The sequence below is a fragment of the Carettochelys insculpta genome, chromosome 2, assembly GCF_033958435.1.
Source record: "Carettochelys insculpta isolate YL-2023 chromosome 2, ASM3395843v1, whole genome shotgun sequence".
Lineage (NCBI taxonomy): Eukaryota > Metazoa > Chordata > Testudines > Carettochelyidae > Carettochelys > Carettochelys insculpta.
Window position 1 is genome coordinate 161,665,151 of NC_134138.1, and position 17,165 is coordinate 161,682,315.

Sequence of the window (17,165 nt, forward strand, 5' to 3'; positions counted from 1 at the left end):
TGTGAAAGGGTCCCTGGTTCTCTTTCGGAGTGTCTACACTGGGAGACTCCTCCCCTTAGCCAGAAGCAGGGTTTTTAGGGCTCTTTTGTGCCACTCCTGTCCTTTTACTTAGCATAAGCAGGCTGGTTCTTCGCACTGTGCATACTTTCAAAAACAAAGCACAACTAACAAGATAATTTTGCCATATGAACCAGATCAAAACACCATTACCTCTTGTATCACTTCAGCTGAAGCGCATTTGTGGAAGTGAGGCAGGAAGAGGTGATGATCAAGAGAGGGTGGGAAGGGGAGAAATAACTATAAAGTGTTAAAAAAAGGAGCAGAGAGGCCATCTAGGCAGGTTCCATTCAGAAACTTTGAAATTACATGTAGCTCAAATCATTCTGAAAACCAGTTAGGGAAACCATTTTTTAAAAAAGAATTGACAATTTAAATAGTTGCATTTATTTTGTAATTGAAGAGGATGCTTTAAGTGATGCGTTGGGGACCAAATATAACCTATTTGTTCTCCCCCACTGCAGTAGGATATAGACATTTTCTACTTCACTGTACTTCAAAACATATCTTGGATGCATTAGCACTTTATTGTTAACATACTTCAATACATATCCGCTAAAGCACTGGGCAACTGAAATGAACAATAAATAGTAAAGAAAACATTCTTCCAACTCTTCTGAATGTCTGCATGTCAAACAACATGCAAATAATCAAATTCACCTCTGGAAAACTGAGAAGTTCAAATGACACAAGATTACAAATATTGGTCTGTTAGTCACAAAAGTAGAATACTGAAAGACAGTCACACACACACACACACACGCACGCACGCACGCGCACACACTCTTTTAAATTAACAAATTTTCAGCAGAAATTATGGTTATCTAGTCACAGACTACAATATCACCCCATTACTCATTAAGCTCAAAACTTCTTACTAAACTATATCTTAGGAAAAGACCCACAAATTTGATTTTAACGTAACAAATAAACTGTTTTGAATTCTTGATCGCTCTTTAAACTCTCTAAAACTAAACCATTTAAAAAGGAAGCAGAACTTATTCTTTCTGCTTTACAGGTAGAGCATACATTTCATTCTGTTGATGTAATTAAGCTTATTCAAATAATCAGTCTTCATCTTTTTCTGTTATTGGTAAATTTCCTGGCCAGGCTGCATTTCAGAATGCAAAACGTAATGCATTACCACAGGCAGAATTGCCAAACACATTCTTGTTATAACTCTCTGTTCTTGGCTCCTTATAACTAAATGAGCTTCAGCTATTGAGGGTGAAGTTTTCCACACTTGGGTTTACAGTTACTGAAAACAAATTAAAGGGTGGAACCATTACAGTCATTGATCACAACAAACGGAGGATTTTTCTGAAACAATCATTGCCCACCTGCTTATAGAGAAATATTACATACAGAGGTAAAGGTGAAAGAGCAACAAGTGTCCCAGTAGCAGGAGAGATGCAATTCCCAAGAGCACCGTGATCACTGCTACAGCCAGGATTCCAGTTGCCGTAGTCTCCGCAGGAGCAACAGGAAGAAAAGCCAACCAGGTATTGTTTCCATTGACTCCTATAAGAGCAAAATAAAGGGGGAAAATAAAATATTTCATCCTTCCAGAAATAGAAACAGGAAAAACCAAGCTATCTATGGTCTTTCCTACAGCTCAGCTAACACTCTCTTAACAACTGGGCTGTTTGACTGTTCCTTTCACAAGACTATTTGCCTCTTATTTATTTTGATTTAAAAAAAGAAAAAGCTATTTGTAAAACAGAATCAGAAGGATAAATAGACTTCCTAGCTCTGTTTACTTGGACTACTCATGATTCCTCAAAAAGCTGGGAAATTTAACAGACTAGGGGTAAATTTTTCCAAAGTGAGTAAGTGAATTAGGAGTCTACGTCTCACTGAGAGCCAATGGGACATAGAAGGCTAAGTACTTTATCACTTTTGAAAATGGTACTGAATGGTGCTTTTGACAATTTTACCCTAGAGCACTGGCCCAGCATTCCAGAGACCTGTATTCACATCTTGGTTCAGGTCACAAATTTATCTGTCTGAGCCAAATCTCCCTGAGAAAGGTCTGGCTAAGTGTGGCACAATTACTCCCTGCCCAAACAGATTCTCAGAAATGCAATGGTAGAACATGATTCGAGATCAGGATCAAGATATAACTAAAAGAACTACAAAGGAAAGCTTTGTATCACACTTGCTGATACTCCATCTGGATCCAATGACTCCATCTTGAATGAGTGGCTTATTCTTTTCCTCGACCTTCCCTCACCTCCATCAATTAATTTCTGGAAGTCTAGAAGTCATACATCTCTCTGAGTCCAATAAACATGGGGCAAACCATTTAAAACAGCTTCGTATTTAAATAAATCTTCTCTGTGTTGTGGAAGACAGGAGAATTGATATAAACACCTTTTAAAATATTTATAGTTAAGTGTATTCCTCATATAGACAGAACCAAAATTCACAAAATTAGGACCAGTAAAATATCTGAGTAATAAAGGGTATTTAAAAGAAACTTTACTTTACACACATATCAGTGTGTACACCTAAGACATGTCTGTATGCATCAAAACTCCTCTCGTTGAGCATGAAGACAGCTTAATTTCATGTACCTCACACAGTAAGTTAGCTGGTTATATTGACAACACAGCAGCCATTGTTGGATTCAGTAGTCCATCATATATAGGGACTTGTTTTATTAAAGAACCAGGTCCAGGAGTATGATGGTCTGTATGCAAAGGTTACATTCCCTAATCTTGGGAAAGGATACAAAATCTTTACCTTTCAGCAGGAAAACCGTGAGACAAAGGCAGAAAAGAACTCACTTCAATGTCTAATCTAAAGAATGACACCTTTAACAACACAGCACCTTCGAAGCACTGCACGGAGTGTCAACCAACAACCTTTTGATCAAGAAGTCTTACTGACATCTTCTTTTAATTAACTGCATACATAACAGTAGTGCTTCTAAACATCCAATTAGAGCAACTATGTAAAAAGAGCACAATAATATATTTTAAGTCAGCAGAAAAATACTTTCAAACTGAGGTGCCGTGCGTAGATCTGCTGGATTCACAAAGAACTGGATGAAGACGTAAAGAATCACCAGTATCAGGAGGAAGACACCCAGAACAGCAGAGGCAACAGCATTGAAGAAAAACCTAGGTACATGAGAGAAACAGAGTTCTATACTCAGATGAGCCAGGCATACAGCTTCACAGAAATGAAGCTTTCATGAACTTTCACTGTTTTAAAATATTTGTTTATTCCTAAAATACCTTTCAAGTAAAAAATACAAGTATGAAATTACATCAATCTCAGTTAAAATACTCCATTCACATCCCAAAACACACAGCCATGCACAAATGAGTGCTTAACTTCTTCCACACCCCACTACCCACCCTCTCTAGCAAAAGACTGTGTAAACATATGCCTATAGGCATCCACTGAAGATCAAATATATAATTGGACTCTGTTGGTCCAAGGATATGAATTTCAGCATCTCTGGCTGCTTACCAAACATAGCCTGTCTCCAGCATTCGGACGTTTAAACCTGGGAGCTTGTGTTTCTCAAATGACCCAAACCATTGGAATAAAACAGGCAAGTGTGTAAATTACCAAGAAGGAACCAAACAACATAGAACTTCCACAGATGACAGACAGACAGACAATTTGGTTGTACTGTGAGAAGAGAATACATACAGAGAGGGAGCCGTGCTAGTCTATACACTATCAAAACAAAAAGCAGTCAAGTAGCACTTCTAAAGACTAGCAAAATAGTTTATTGGGTGAGCTTTCGTGGGACAGACCCACTTCTTCAGACCATAGCTAGACCAGAACAGACTCAATATTTAAGGCACAGAGAACCAAAAACAGTAATCAAGGAGGACAAATCAGAAAAAAATGATCAAGGTGAGCAAATCAGAGAGCGGAGGGGTGGGGGGGGAAGGTCAAGAATTAGATTGAGCCAAGTATGCAGATGAGCTCAATCTAATTCTTGACCTTCCCCCCCACCCCTCCACTCTCTGATTTGCTCACCTTGGTTATCTTTTTCTGATTTGTCCTCCTTGCTTACTGTTTTTGGTTCTCTGTGCCTTAAATATTGAGTCTGTTCTGGGCTGGCTATGGTCTGAAGAAGTGGGTCTGTCCCACGAAAGCTCACCTAATAAACTATTTTGCTAGTCTTTAAAGTGCTACTTGACTGCTTTTTGTTTTAAGAGAATACATGTTTACCTGCAATGTCAATTATAACATCAGTGGCTACGACAGGAGAGAAGAAAACTTTTTTGTTGCATTACAACCAATGCATAAGATTTCAAAAATGATTTATGAAATAATCAGTGAGATTTGGGGCTTGGTTTCTGTCGCCAACATTCAGCAATGTGCTCTTCTCTATCTATTGCCTCTGTCACAGGCTGTAAGAGCAGCTCGGTGCTACTAAAAGCCAGGGTGATGGGACAAAGCCAGAAGATTGTTCCACCCACCCACTAAATTACAAAATCTCTCTAACCATAGCGTCCCTGCCCCAATCATCTCCCTAACATACACTAAAGAACCTCACCTACTTCTCATTTCCTAGAGTCTGTTTTAAAGTGCGGCAAAACAAAGAATCACTCAGGTTACTGTGGTTTCACTACAAAATGTAAACTTTTTAGTCATTTCCCATTTTCCTCTCACGCTCCTTTTGTTACTCTTCTAACCAAACAATTCAGCTATTTCTGTGCCTTTTTCTATGGCATTTTAAATGTGAAGAATTAACACAATTTTCACCAAAAATCATATTCAGGGTCTGAAGCAGCTCACATTGTTTTCTATTCTTTTCGTAAGTGTTCACAGTGTCTTTACATAGCCATAGTGGGCTCTCCCTTTAGAGCTGCATTCTTCATACATTGTTGGCTACTTTACAAACTGAAGACTAACATGCAGAATTCAAAAACAAGGACATTTTTGGAAAACAAATATCACATGGGTTTGCTTCAGTCCATTTTATCTTCCTTACAACATATAATTAGGCATGGAATATTCTAATTAATATTTTATGCACTTCTTTTATTCCCTTTGTTCTAGGTAGTATAAATATCCAATGAAGAAATAAGGACATTTATTTCTTTACTGTATGCTTTTTGGACTGATAGTAAAAATTTGAAAAAACCTGAAATGCTTACAGTACAACAAAATAAATTTTTACAAACACAAATTTTATTAAATTACAGTATAGCAACAAACAATACCAACTAAGAACACTTTTTATTTAATTAAAAGATAAATGCTTATAACATAAGAATTAACTCTCAAAGTGGTCGGTGAACATATATTTGCTACAGTTATTGTGACTAGACACAGTGGTCAAAAAACTTCATGACAACCACATAGACTGGTACAACAGACTTATTAGAAACAAACTCCAATAATAGTGAAAATGGAAGTCACTGGGTTACATAGGAAAGGAAAGGGATACATTTAAAACTGATCTCCCAGTGAGTCATTAACTTCACCTTACTTTCTGACGGTTGAATGAAAGGCTGATGACAGAGGAATGTTCCCCCGCAAATCAGCCAATCCATGACAAGTAGTTAAATATCCTCAAAAGGGGCAGATGGGAAGAGCAGCTAGTTCACTGTAAAGTACGCTTAGCTCCCACTGATTTATTCAAGGACAAATCAATATTATCAAAGCTAGCCTGTATTGGCTTACCAGTAATTTCTGCCTCCCACACAGTTATTGAGCCACTTACAGTGGTGATCGAAGTCCGCAATGCACTTATTACAGGCGCTACAGTGTTTGGCTTTTGGCCCTCTAAAACAAAAAAGATATAAATAAAATGGAATAAGAATTAGTCAGGAAAACTGGCAACTCTTACGGGCAAACAGTCTCTGAGACACAGATGTCAGGTTTACTACACAAAAACAAAGAATTCACAAGCAGTCCAAGGCACACAGCTCTTTCCCATAGCCCCATGACAATTCCTCACCCCCACTGCATTCTAATCAGGATTCCTCTGGCTGTCATTCCATGCATCCTGAGCACCAACAAGGAGAGCACAGAAGAAACAGTCTCCCTGCTCCCAGTTCATGTCTGATATCCCAGCATGCCTAGGATGGGAGAAGCAACTGCAGGTAACGTCTCTCTAAGGCTATGTCTACACTACAGCTTATTTCGCATAACTGATGTCGCTCGTGTGTGTAAATAAATCTCCTCCTCCATCCTCCCAAACAACGTAAGTTACACAGACCAGCGTGGACTGGGTAGACAGCTTCTCCCATTGGCTGAGCACAGAGACCATACTTGCAGCTGCGCTACTGTAAACTCTCCGGTGCAGCCATGCCCTACATCCCTGCAGAGCTGGGACAGAGCATGTGGTCACTCTGAAGATGTACAGTGGGAGCTATGAGTGGATGGCGCTTGCTCATGGCAGAAAGACTGTACGAATTTAGCTGACAAATGTAAGTCTCCACTAAGTGTTTGCAAACAGAGGTTATTCAGAAGTATGTAACTTGGCTAGATATGGGCTCATTTTCACAGCGATGGCAAAAAGCACATCCAGAGCAACTCTCCTGCCAAATTTCAAGTCCCTGCTCTGAACGAATGGATGTGCTATGGCTTCTCTGGAGAAGAGTTTTGAGGGTTTTTTTCCCTAAAAAGCATGGAACTATATCTTTGCCTTATCTTGTTCTCAAAAACAGCCAAATCACATAGCTAAAACATTAAAATCACCCTAGAGCAAACCCAGGTATGGAAAATTTCAGCCTGAAAGGTGACATCTGTGAAAGCTAAAAGCAACTGAAAACAGGATCTTAAGATGGGAAGTGTCAGGCAACTTTAACTATTGGTAGTATTAAGTCAAAGCCACAAATTTCTTACTAATAGGTCATTTTCTCTTCAAACTGGCCAGCAGGAACTTCACAGCAGTAAAGAAAAATATAAAATGCCTCTGAATTTAAACAAAAAAAAAAAAAAACTCCTGATCTCTCTGGTATTTTTTTATTGCATAACTTACACATCAACTTCACAGAGATAACAGTGCTGGTTCTGAATGACATGTTTGTGCTTGCTTCTGTCAAAGACTGGCATCGGGCTGCTGTAGCTTTTCTTGGCCAGCACATTCTGATCTGCTGGGTCAATGGTGATGGCAACAAGATGAGTAACCAAATGATGCCCAAAAAGGACACCAATCACCTGTATTATTGTTAGTCAAGGAGGAAGTAAGTATTTAGGACAAAGAAGCCACAAAAAAATGAAGATCAAGGATACACCCCTTTCAAGAGCTTTTGCTCAATACATATTCCTGTGCCATTTAAAAGTCTCCCTCCCCACTTTCACCAGTACTTGTATTTTTGATGACAAAGGAAGAATAAACTGCACTATGACTGTAAAATGGAAGAAATGTAGGTCTAACTTACATGGTCTATGTGCTGTTTCTCCCTCGCCTCCCAATTGCCTAAACATATTTTCAATACTATAAATGAGAAAAATGCATTTCAGTTTTACTTTATCTTAACAAAAAGGGACAGTTATGGCCCACTGCCCCAGTTTTAACTAATAAGTGACATGCCACAATATCGAAAGAGTTAGAAATGGAAGATACCAGCTTTATCTGCTAAAGTAGTTCAATCACCCTGACAATATAGGATTGTTCTTGGCTCCATATTTTTTGGTGTTTTGTCAAGCTGTTTTTGTAAGTCCCAAAGCAATGGGGCCACCATTAATTCCTTTGAGAAACTAGACTATTCCATAGTCTAACACATTTCATCCTCAGATTTTTTCCTAATTCAGTATAATTTTACTTATCTTACCATTTCTATTCCTTACCTATAAGCTGTGGCAGGTGCTGTAATTAAAGCCTAATATTTATAAATAGCCATACTGTCAGACTTTAACATGGAGAAATACTCTAGATATATCAGGGTACAAACTAACTGCATTCTATTCAATAAAACAAAGCAGCAGAAATGTAGCACTTTAAAGACTAACAAAATGATTTATTCAGTGATGAGCTTTCACGGGACAGACCCACTTCTTGGATTCGATTCAAGTTACTCTTGAAAACTTTTTAGACTTTTTACCCCCACCTCACGATAAAAGCCACAGAGGAATTCTTGGGAGGAAAAACTCCAAGAGGATTTCTGTACATTGCCCTGATAGGATTATACTCCAAGACTGCCAACTTTCAATTTTATCATAAGTCTTGTGATACTGTTTTTTTTCCTCTCCCCTTGAAGCCTGAGCTCTTCGAGCCATTAGATTGTAAGAGAGTCTACAAGAATGGGTTGGAAGCCCCAAACCAAGGACCTCCTCTATATAGGTCATAAACTGGCAGTTACAAACCTACTGTACCCCTTTCGTAAGAGGCAGCGATATCAGGCTCTAGCATGTAAAGTGACAAAATTCAGGGTATTTCTTATTGCTGTTTATGTATTTACAGGGTTCACACAAGTCTCATTTACGTGGGTAGAGGGAAGCAACCAGTTCCAAGTAGTTTACTTGCAAAAAACCCAACTCAAACTACTGCCTGGGAAAGCAGCTCCCTTTGTAACCCTTAACTTGATCTGTGTCCCACTCTCTGCACGCTGCCTTCTCCACATCTCCCAACTCTTTCTCCTGGCAAACTTATCAGCACAAATCACATGATATGACCATTAAAATTCCAAACAGAGAGTATGAGTTAGTTCAGGTGAGGCTGAACATTAAGCACTTTGTCTAGACACTTAGCAACATAGGAGACCAATACTATATAAGCAGATCCTCAGGTATTCCACAGAATTCACCTCTTGCCACAGAAGTTAATTGGGCTTTTGTACTTAAGTACTAATACAATAGCAAGAGGCAAATAGATTTTCTTTTCATCCTGGCTGATGCTTAGTCTTAATTGTGCTCCACATGCCGAAAAAAGTCAGACACCCTGCACTTGGGAACCATGCAGCAAACAGATTTCTTTGTGCTCAGCTTAAGTTATAGAGCAGGGGTCAGCAACCCCTGGTATGGGTGCCAAGAGTGGCACGCAAACCAATTATCATCAGTATGAGAGGTGGGAGCTCAGCCCCACCACTCCTCGCCTATGCAGCCGGGAGCTTGCTCAAAGCCACACCGCCTGGGGATTTACAAGAGACTAGCTAATGCTACCAACCACCACTTACACAGTAAAGTTCTGCGTTTTCATCTATTTATTAATGAAGCTGTTGTAAGCAGAACTATTAGTGACTATAAAAAGTATCACCAGCATTCCGACAGTACATAGAGGTCAACAGGTCGAATTTTGGCACTTGGGCTCAGAAAGGTTGCTGACCCCTGTTACAGAGTCATCCAAGTGCAGTAATTTCGTAAACAAGCAGAATTCATATACAAAACACTGAGAAGAGCTGCCACACCATGTTTTTGTTTTGTTACCATGGTGACAATTACCAATACCATTGAAGAGAATGAACACTCAGTGACATGACAAAGAAGGACAATGGAAAGGTGTGTTTTCTTGACCAGAGCAGGAAGTCTCATTGTGTGCTCAAAGCAATAATTTCCTACATTGTTTAAAGCAGAATTCTCCATTAGGAACAGAACAAGCACTGTATCAGAGTGCTTGATCTGATTCAAGAGTAAACAAACTCCGTGAGCTAGAAAAGAAATTATAAGACTTTGCCTCTTCATAAGTGTGCACAACAGCTTAAACTTTGAGAGCAGAAAGCAAGGAAACAGCGTAATATAGAAATATTTTTGCTGTAATACAGAATTTGGGTACAATATTTCTAACAGAGCACCAACTTTGGTTGGATCTTCTTTCAGAGGTTTAAATCTGAGTCTCTGAGGTAATACCATGACATGCTACAGGATATAATTATTTTGAAAATGATATACTGTCAAGACTTAACCAGCAGAATTCTGAAGTGCCCCAACATGTAATTCTTCTTGCCTCAAGGAGGAGATAAACGAAAAGCCCTTTGCGTATGCGTAACTTGATCAATTTTTCACCCAACAGTTCTTCAAATAGTAATTTTCTCAATGATGTGTAGGATTATCCCCTTTCCTCCCCCAACCCTACACAGCATTCTGCATAGTGTTTGGACACTGTTGGTTCATTTTCCAGGGTCCCCACACTGCCCAGTAATGCAGCCATATCTATGCTAATGTATTTATTAATATTTCAGTTGTTCACATCTATCTTAATTCAACCCTAAAAGTAACGAGAGTCATACTCTGTAAAAAAGTAGATTCCTACCCATGGTATTTTCATTTAGAAAAAGCAAGAGTAATTCCCTTCAGAGTTTCCCCTCCCCAAACCTTTGCAGCTGATGGGAGCCTTTTCCACCCTCACTATCTTTCTCCAATACACGAGTTCAGTGAGGGTTGGACCAGGAAGAGGGCTCGCCAAGAAGCAGTTGTTGCAGCTGCTTTCCACTAGAGCAATTCTTATTCTCTCTGCCCTACTGTATGGGAGGTTTCTGGGTTCAGGAGGAAGTAGGTTTTCTACATCCAATTGGTGATAGATATAAACTAAGCATTCTTCAAAAAGCAGAGACTGAACCCCAAGTGCACAGGCCAAGAAATGTACATACAAAATAGGTCTTTATTTGTTTTTAACCTAACATATAGAGCACGATATGCACCCCTCAGTACACACCCCCTATGTAAAGGGCAGTTTGAACTCCGGATCAACCCCCACACACAGTTTCTTGCTTACCAGAAGGAAACAACTGGGAAGGTTGCAAGGACAATTCATGAGAATGATCTGTAGCCTGCCTTAGCACAAGCTATTGCCACAAAAAGCATGCTAGAATGCATGTGTGCATCTGAGAGCTATGAAGTATGCTTTATATAGGTACACTTTTCATCTCTGAGATATGCAGAATGTGCAGTTATGTGCTATTATCTTAAGATTGCTTCTATTGAAGATGAAAAATATTTTACTTCCCTATAGTTTATGTAATTGCAGCACTTTGTTATACAGATGTGTATTTTAATATACAATATATGTGAATACATGAAATATATGAATGAGAGATATGTTTTATTTTCCATATTTACCCAAAGTTTGCTACTAATATTTGACCATTTTTCCATTAGACGTCTGAAATCTTTATCTCCTAGTTTGCATTTCCTGGACCTCATCAAGAAACATAGTATGATGACACTTAAATCAATATTATTTTAGTTTTGAACTTGCTTATAAACACACAAATTTTTATAAGATTGCAAAAAAAAAACAAAACAACATTCTAAGAAGCCACTTGGTCTGTGCACCCCTCTAGCATTTCTATATGCGGGGAACAAGAAGCTTCTTCCATGGTTAAGAAAGGTTTAACTTCCACATTTAAAGCTGTTAATAATATACACAGGACCATAAGGCCGTGTCTACACTAGCCCCAAACTTCGAAATGGCCATGCAAATGGCCATTTCAAAGTTTACTAATGAAGCGCTGAAATACATATTCAGCACCTCATTAGCATGCGGGTGGCTGCGGCACTTCGAAATTGACGTGGCTCGCCACTGCGCGGCTCATGCAGGTGGGGCTCCTTTTCGAAAGGACACCGCCTACTTCGAAATCCCCTTATTCCTATGAGCAGTAACCCTCCCTTTCCCCAAACAAGTTTTATAAAATTGTCCAATGCTGCATGCAATATCAATATCCTTAACAACCACCACCACCACCAAAAAAAGGCCCTTAATCACTTTGTTCCAGGGACCCTATCCACTGACAATGACAGCACCAGCAGAACCCAGTAAGACCTCAGCAGAGTGGACTTTAGCAAGGCCTTTATTCTTTTCAAACATGTGTGAACATGGTATGCAAATTGAGTTTAGCAGCCTTCCTTTCTAAAAATAGGATTTTTTTCCTATGAAGTAGGAAAACACCCACAAAAATCTTTGTTTTAACATTATATTGTGTTTCCAATGTAAATCTGATATTGATTAGTACTGGAGATAAATGGCACCATGAAATCATTATTTTTATTATAAAAAACAGGATTTGACTATAAGTACTTTCTTCCTTACTGTAAGAGTTATTATGCTGTTATAGGATTACTGTATTGACACTGTATCACATCCTAGCAACAATCAGTGTTTAGCATATAAACAGTGCATAAATGACTGGTATATTTATGCTTTCCCTTTCATAACATTAGTTAACTTTCCTCTCACTTCTATTCTTGCCATCTCAGTCACAGCAATTTCAAAACAGTTGTCCCTGTTTGGAGGTTCGATAGAAATCAATACACTGATTCATAATTTTACTGAAAAACAAGCACTGCAGAAAGTAATCTGATTACAATCCACTATGTATTACTGCAAAGCTCGCTATGAAAAATGCTAACATTTTGAAAGTTGCTTCTGCATTCTTTCAATTTAATTTGAAAGGAGGCTTTTTGTGTGTATGTGCTCTACTGGATATTTCGAAAGAGCCCCTTTCAAAAGAACTTGCTAGTGTAGACACATCCTTTGTGATTATTCTGGTCAATAAAGTATCTTAAGAAGCCCCTTCCCCAAATAACTGAAATGTTAGTTTTTGGTATGTTGGTAATGAAATTTTGATTTTTTGGCTCTTAACAACATTTTGTTTAAAAATTTCCTTTAATGTTATTTAAAATATGTTGTTGAAAGTTAAAAATAGTTGAAGTCAAAACTAAAACTTTAAACTTTTTGATTAAAACTTTTTTTAAAAAATCGGCAATTTTGGACCAATCTGTCAGGGATTTTTATCCCTCGGGCATTATCATCCCCGTGGGCCAGGGGAAACAAGCCTTTGGCCATTAAACATCAATGCAGGTACAGGTAGAATCTAAAGATACATAAGCTGCCATTTAGCAGCCCCCTGCAACGGTCACTCTGTGTCAGTTGGTTCCCCCGGTAACTTGAACTCATGAATAATTCATGATCATGGATTTGAATTCCGGGCTCCTGATTGGGCACAGGTGGGCAGTTTCTGGAAACTTCCTGGCCCGGGGGACCTGTTTGAGAACAGGTGCTCAGAACTTTCATATGATAATCACCTCATGAATTATGCATGAACTCTGTCTATATAAGTCAGGCTGGTCCTGGCATTTGGGGCCCTTGGGTACTGCAGGCAAGGATTCTGCAGACTCTACACGGGAAAGCGTGGCCCAATAGGCATCCGCTGATCCCTAGCCCAGGTGCAAAGCCGAAGAAGAGCTGAATCACAGCCACACTTGCGGCACTGAGCTGAATCATTGCCGCGCTTGCAATATCTAGCAGCGCCAGCTATCTCTAATTGGAGCCTGTGCCGCTCTTGCGGCCTGAAGCGGCGTCATCACACCAGCGCGTCCCACCGCACGCTATCTCACGCTTGCATCGAGGAGTGGCAAGCAGACCCTTTGGCCAGGCCGCCGGGTGGTGAACTGGCCCCCCACTTCGGTGGGGGGTACTGCGTACCCGGCGCGCAACCAGGGGTCTGCCAACACCACTGTCGTCGCTCCAGCCTTAACATTGCCCACACCGGTTCACAACCTACCTGCTACGTCACTACTGGACTGGACTCACACACCAGGCTGGACCTTAACTCACCTGATTGTGATTGCTACCGTACAAGACACGTAAAATTACCTGGCCATACATACACTAACACATATCCTCCTGGGACATCGGGACCCCCAGTGGGGGAGTAGGGGCCGCACCCCAACTGTGGGCTTCCTTGGCAGGGGAGGCACAGCACCCGAGGGCTTGACCCTCAGGGCCGGGCCTATAATCCCAGGTTGGGTTCTTACATAGAAAGCACATTTAATTAATAATTAGTGTTCATGAGTTAAGTATAGTAGATTTAGTTGTCATAATTGTTGTCTATAGTAGTTTTAGTAATAAGGTGAAGGTTTTACCTCCCTTACCCTCTTGCCCATCCTTTTATATATTGCAGGTGCAGCCTCCCTGTCTCCCCATTGTTGCTTACTTCACGTGGCTTGTGGTAGAGCAAGTTGCCTCCCAGGACCCTATTTAGTTGGGCCTATTGGGAGTAGCGGGGGGGCCTCCCAAAAGAGGAACAGCCTCAACCACCTCCTAGGCTCCAGTCCTTTCGGGGCAGGTTAGCACCCTGCCCCTGGCAGGAGGTGAGGCCTAGCAACCTCACCCCTCCTCTTAAAGAAAGCAACAGGGATTTAAATGCCCATACCTAAACACACTCACCTATATTTATTAACCTAACCCATTTTGCCTTCCAGAATAATAAAATTTTAAGACACCAGTCAAGGAACAACATGGAAACAGTGTTAATTGTAAGTTTTGGTTACTGATAAAATGTTAGTAATAGTTAGCTTTTAAGTGTTGATACTTTTAAAATCTAATTTGTGTTACCCAATAAAGATATTAGTTACTTTTTTTTTTTAAACGTAACCCTTGTCCTGGTCTCGTTGTCTCTGCTAGCCACTTCTTTCCAGGAAGCCTTAGCGGGGACCAGAGCATACCAGGGTGGCATTCTCCTGTCTTGGGGTTGCAGCAGGGTTCTGGTTCAGGTCCTGGGATCTGTGCACAGGAGGTTCACGCACCTCCTTGTTCAGGGACTCATTTAAATATTTAAATACCTGTCCGTCAAGAGAGTCGCGTCACAATCCAAAATTAACTTTTTTTAAAAGTTTAGAATTGCCAGTGAACAAAAAAAAAAAAAAAACCTATAAAAAATTCTCCCATCTCTAACCTGATACACTCCCAGTGTTACCTACTACTTGTGACTGGGATGAATCAAGGAACTTCACTGCTGTTTGAGGAACACATTTGAAATTCAATCAAATGCATGTGATATGTTTGATATGTTCACCTTCTAGGACCACTGATTAGAGTCTCAAAGATCACAGTTTCTAAACTGAGCGTCTGGCTTCAGCCCCCTCTCCTCTCCTAGCCTGATACTCATTCAGAACATTAGAGCTGACCTAAGCCAGCCCAGGGGTCAGGAGCCACCAGTGTAGGCTAAGTGTGAGGTGGGTTTCTTCTGGAATTCTTCTCCTTGGGCCTCCTATTCCCACCTCCTGGGGGCAGCAGCCACCCCTTTAGCCACCAGAAATGGTGGGAGGTATACATCGATCTCACCAATGCTTCCACTGAGGTAAAATTAGCTCACTACTGCCCTCTTTATACATCCAAGGATCACGATAGTCCATTGTTCCTTCACTGTGAATAGTTTTATGGTTATTTCCAATGTCAATCATTTTTGAAAAATACAATGAAAAGTGATGGAACACTGAATTTATGTGGAATGCAGGTAACTGGGGCTGAAGCGAGATGTCCAACTGCAAGTACTTATCAACACACCAGGGAGGCTTTCAAAGCTCTGGGGAAACCCATCTGGCTGCTGAGCAGCTCATAGTTTAGAACAGGGGTGGCTAAACTTTTTTTTCCCCATCGGGGGCCACATGGGAATTTTTTACATGTTTCGGGGACCCAAACACAAAATAGCCCCAAACCTCCCCACCCCACATCCCCAGGTTTAACCCCTCTCAGCCCCAAACCCAGGATGAAACTACCTCAGACAACACCTGCTTCCCCTTGCTGCTCCTTTGTGCTGGCCACCACCTCTTCCTCAGCATGGCTGGGTGGCTCCCCCCAGCTTCTCTGCTTACTTCTCCACCTGCAGTGCAGGTGGCTCCCTGCCCTGCCACACTGAAATAATGGAACTAAAGTTAATTGGTTTAATAGTTGGATCCCTCCCACTGCCCTGCTGTCTGTTAAACCAATTACATTTAGTTACATTATTTCAGCGCGGCGGGGCAGGGAGCTGGAGGAGGAGTTAGCGGCGGTAGCGTCCAGAGCCGCAAATGGCTCATAGCCGCAGGTTGTTGACCCCACACCGCACGCTCACTTTGGTGGCTTGGACAAAATGGCACCACTGCTGGCTTTGTGAGCTGGATGCAAAGGCTTTGGCCCATGGGTTTAGCACAAGGTTCACATCAATGGCATGATCCAAAGCTCACTGAAGTCAATGGACAGGTTCTCCATTGACTAATGGCTAGAGTCCCCATTGACTAATGAGCCACGGATCATGTCCAACAGTAGCTGGCAAAAACAGACTTTTTTTAAAAATGTGGTCATTTGCACAAAGTGAACTTATACAAAAACTACTATAACAAAAGCACCCGCAACATGCAAGCATGGTGATATATACGATTGGGGATGCACTAACACTGATCTATAGCATAAGCAGAGTACATGTCATTTTAACCCAGACCCTATGCAATGAATGTCTTGAAAAGGGAGAGGGGAAGAAAGGATACAGCATAGGCAGCATACTTCCATCCAGATGGAAGCAAAGGTATGTAGATTCCAAATCCTACAATGGCCAGGTATGTGTAAAACAGCAGAGCAACAAACTGAAAGGTGTGGAGTGGTAAAGACCAGCCATTCACCCTGGCATGCTGGGGTGGAGAAACCAAGTCATTTCTACTGCTCAGCTGTTCCGGTCCTGTCCGCCTTAGCTTCCTGTCATAGCAGCTCATCTGCAAGAAAGCACAAAGAACTTTATATTCCCTGTTATAAGTACCGTCCGTGCTTTTCAGAAACAAACAAAGTGCTACAACATAAGAGGAAGGGATGCAGACAAAAATGCTGTAGCATTTTCTCAACATTTCTCTGTTGTGCTTGAACATTTTCTTGTTAATTCTATTCTTGTACAAACGAGCACATTTCCATCTAGTCCCAACATGCAAATTACATTGCACTGATTCCCTTGTTTACCATGTGATATATCATCTAAGTCTCTTGTGAAGGAAGACAGTTCATTCAACAACTTAATCATAAACCTTTGATAAGCAAAGCAGCTAAGCTATAGCATGACACTGATGGTAGTGATCTTAACTATGCAAGCTGTATCGACAACTCCCTGTCCTCACTAACAAGTGTTGTGCTAATATTCTGGATAGTTCTGTTTGTATGAGGACTTCCCTACCTTCTTTTTCACCTGCTTATTTTGTCATTGCTACAATGTATTCTTATAATTAAGCCACAAATAGAATAAAGAAAAGCCCACAAGCCCTGTAAGTGTGTGCTCAATATCCCTTCCATAGTCTGTTTGGAGCATTCAGAAGCAGATGGATTTCTCACCCCAGTATATAAGCCTCCTTTAAGAAAGCTCTTCTGGCAAGTCTGAGGGTATTTCTTTGCATTACATGGCACTATGGGAAACATGCAGTCACACAACACATAGCATGAATGGCTTGTT

General features: G+C 40.7%; 1 protein-coding gene across 2 annotated transcripts in view; it reads right to left on the reverse strand.

Moving 5' to 3' along the window:
- Positions 1-17,165, reverse strand: part of LOC142008718 (palmitoyltransferase ZDHHC11-like) — a 76,432-nt gene that overhangs the window by 28,486 nt on the left and 30,781 nt on the right. For both annotated transcript variants that reach the window (XM_074985992.1, XM_074985993.1), the window contains 5 exons: positions 16,222-16,443; positions 7,019-7,197; positions 5,716-5,817; positions 3,058-3,182; positions 1,423-1,578 (listed from right to left, as the gene is read on the reverse strand). In XM_074985992.1, coding sequence (XP_074842093.1) covers positions 1,423-1,578; positions 3,058-3,182; positions 5,716-5,817; positions 7,019-7,197; positions 16,222-16,443 — 784 coding nt within the window. The remainder of the gene's footprint in view (positions 1-1,422; positions 1,579-3,057; positions 3,183-5,715; positions 5,818-7,018; positions 7,198-16,221; positions 16,444-17,165) is intronic.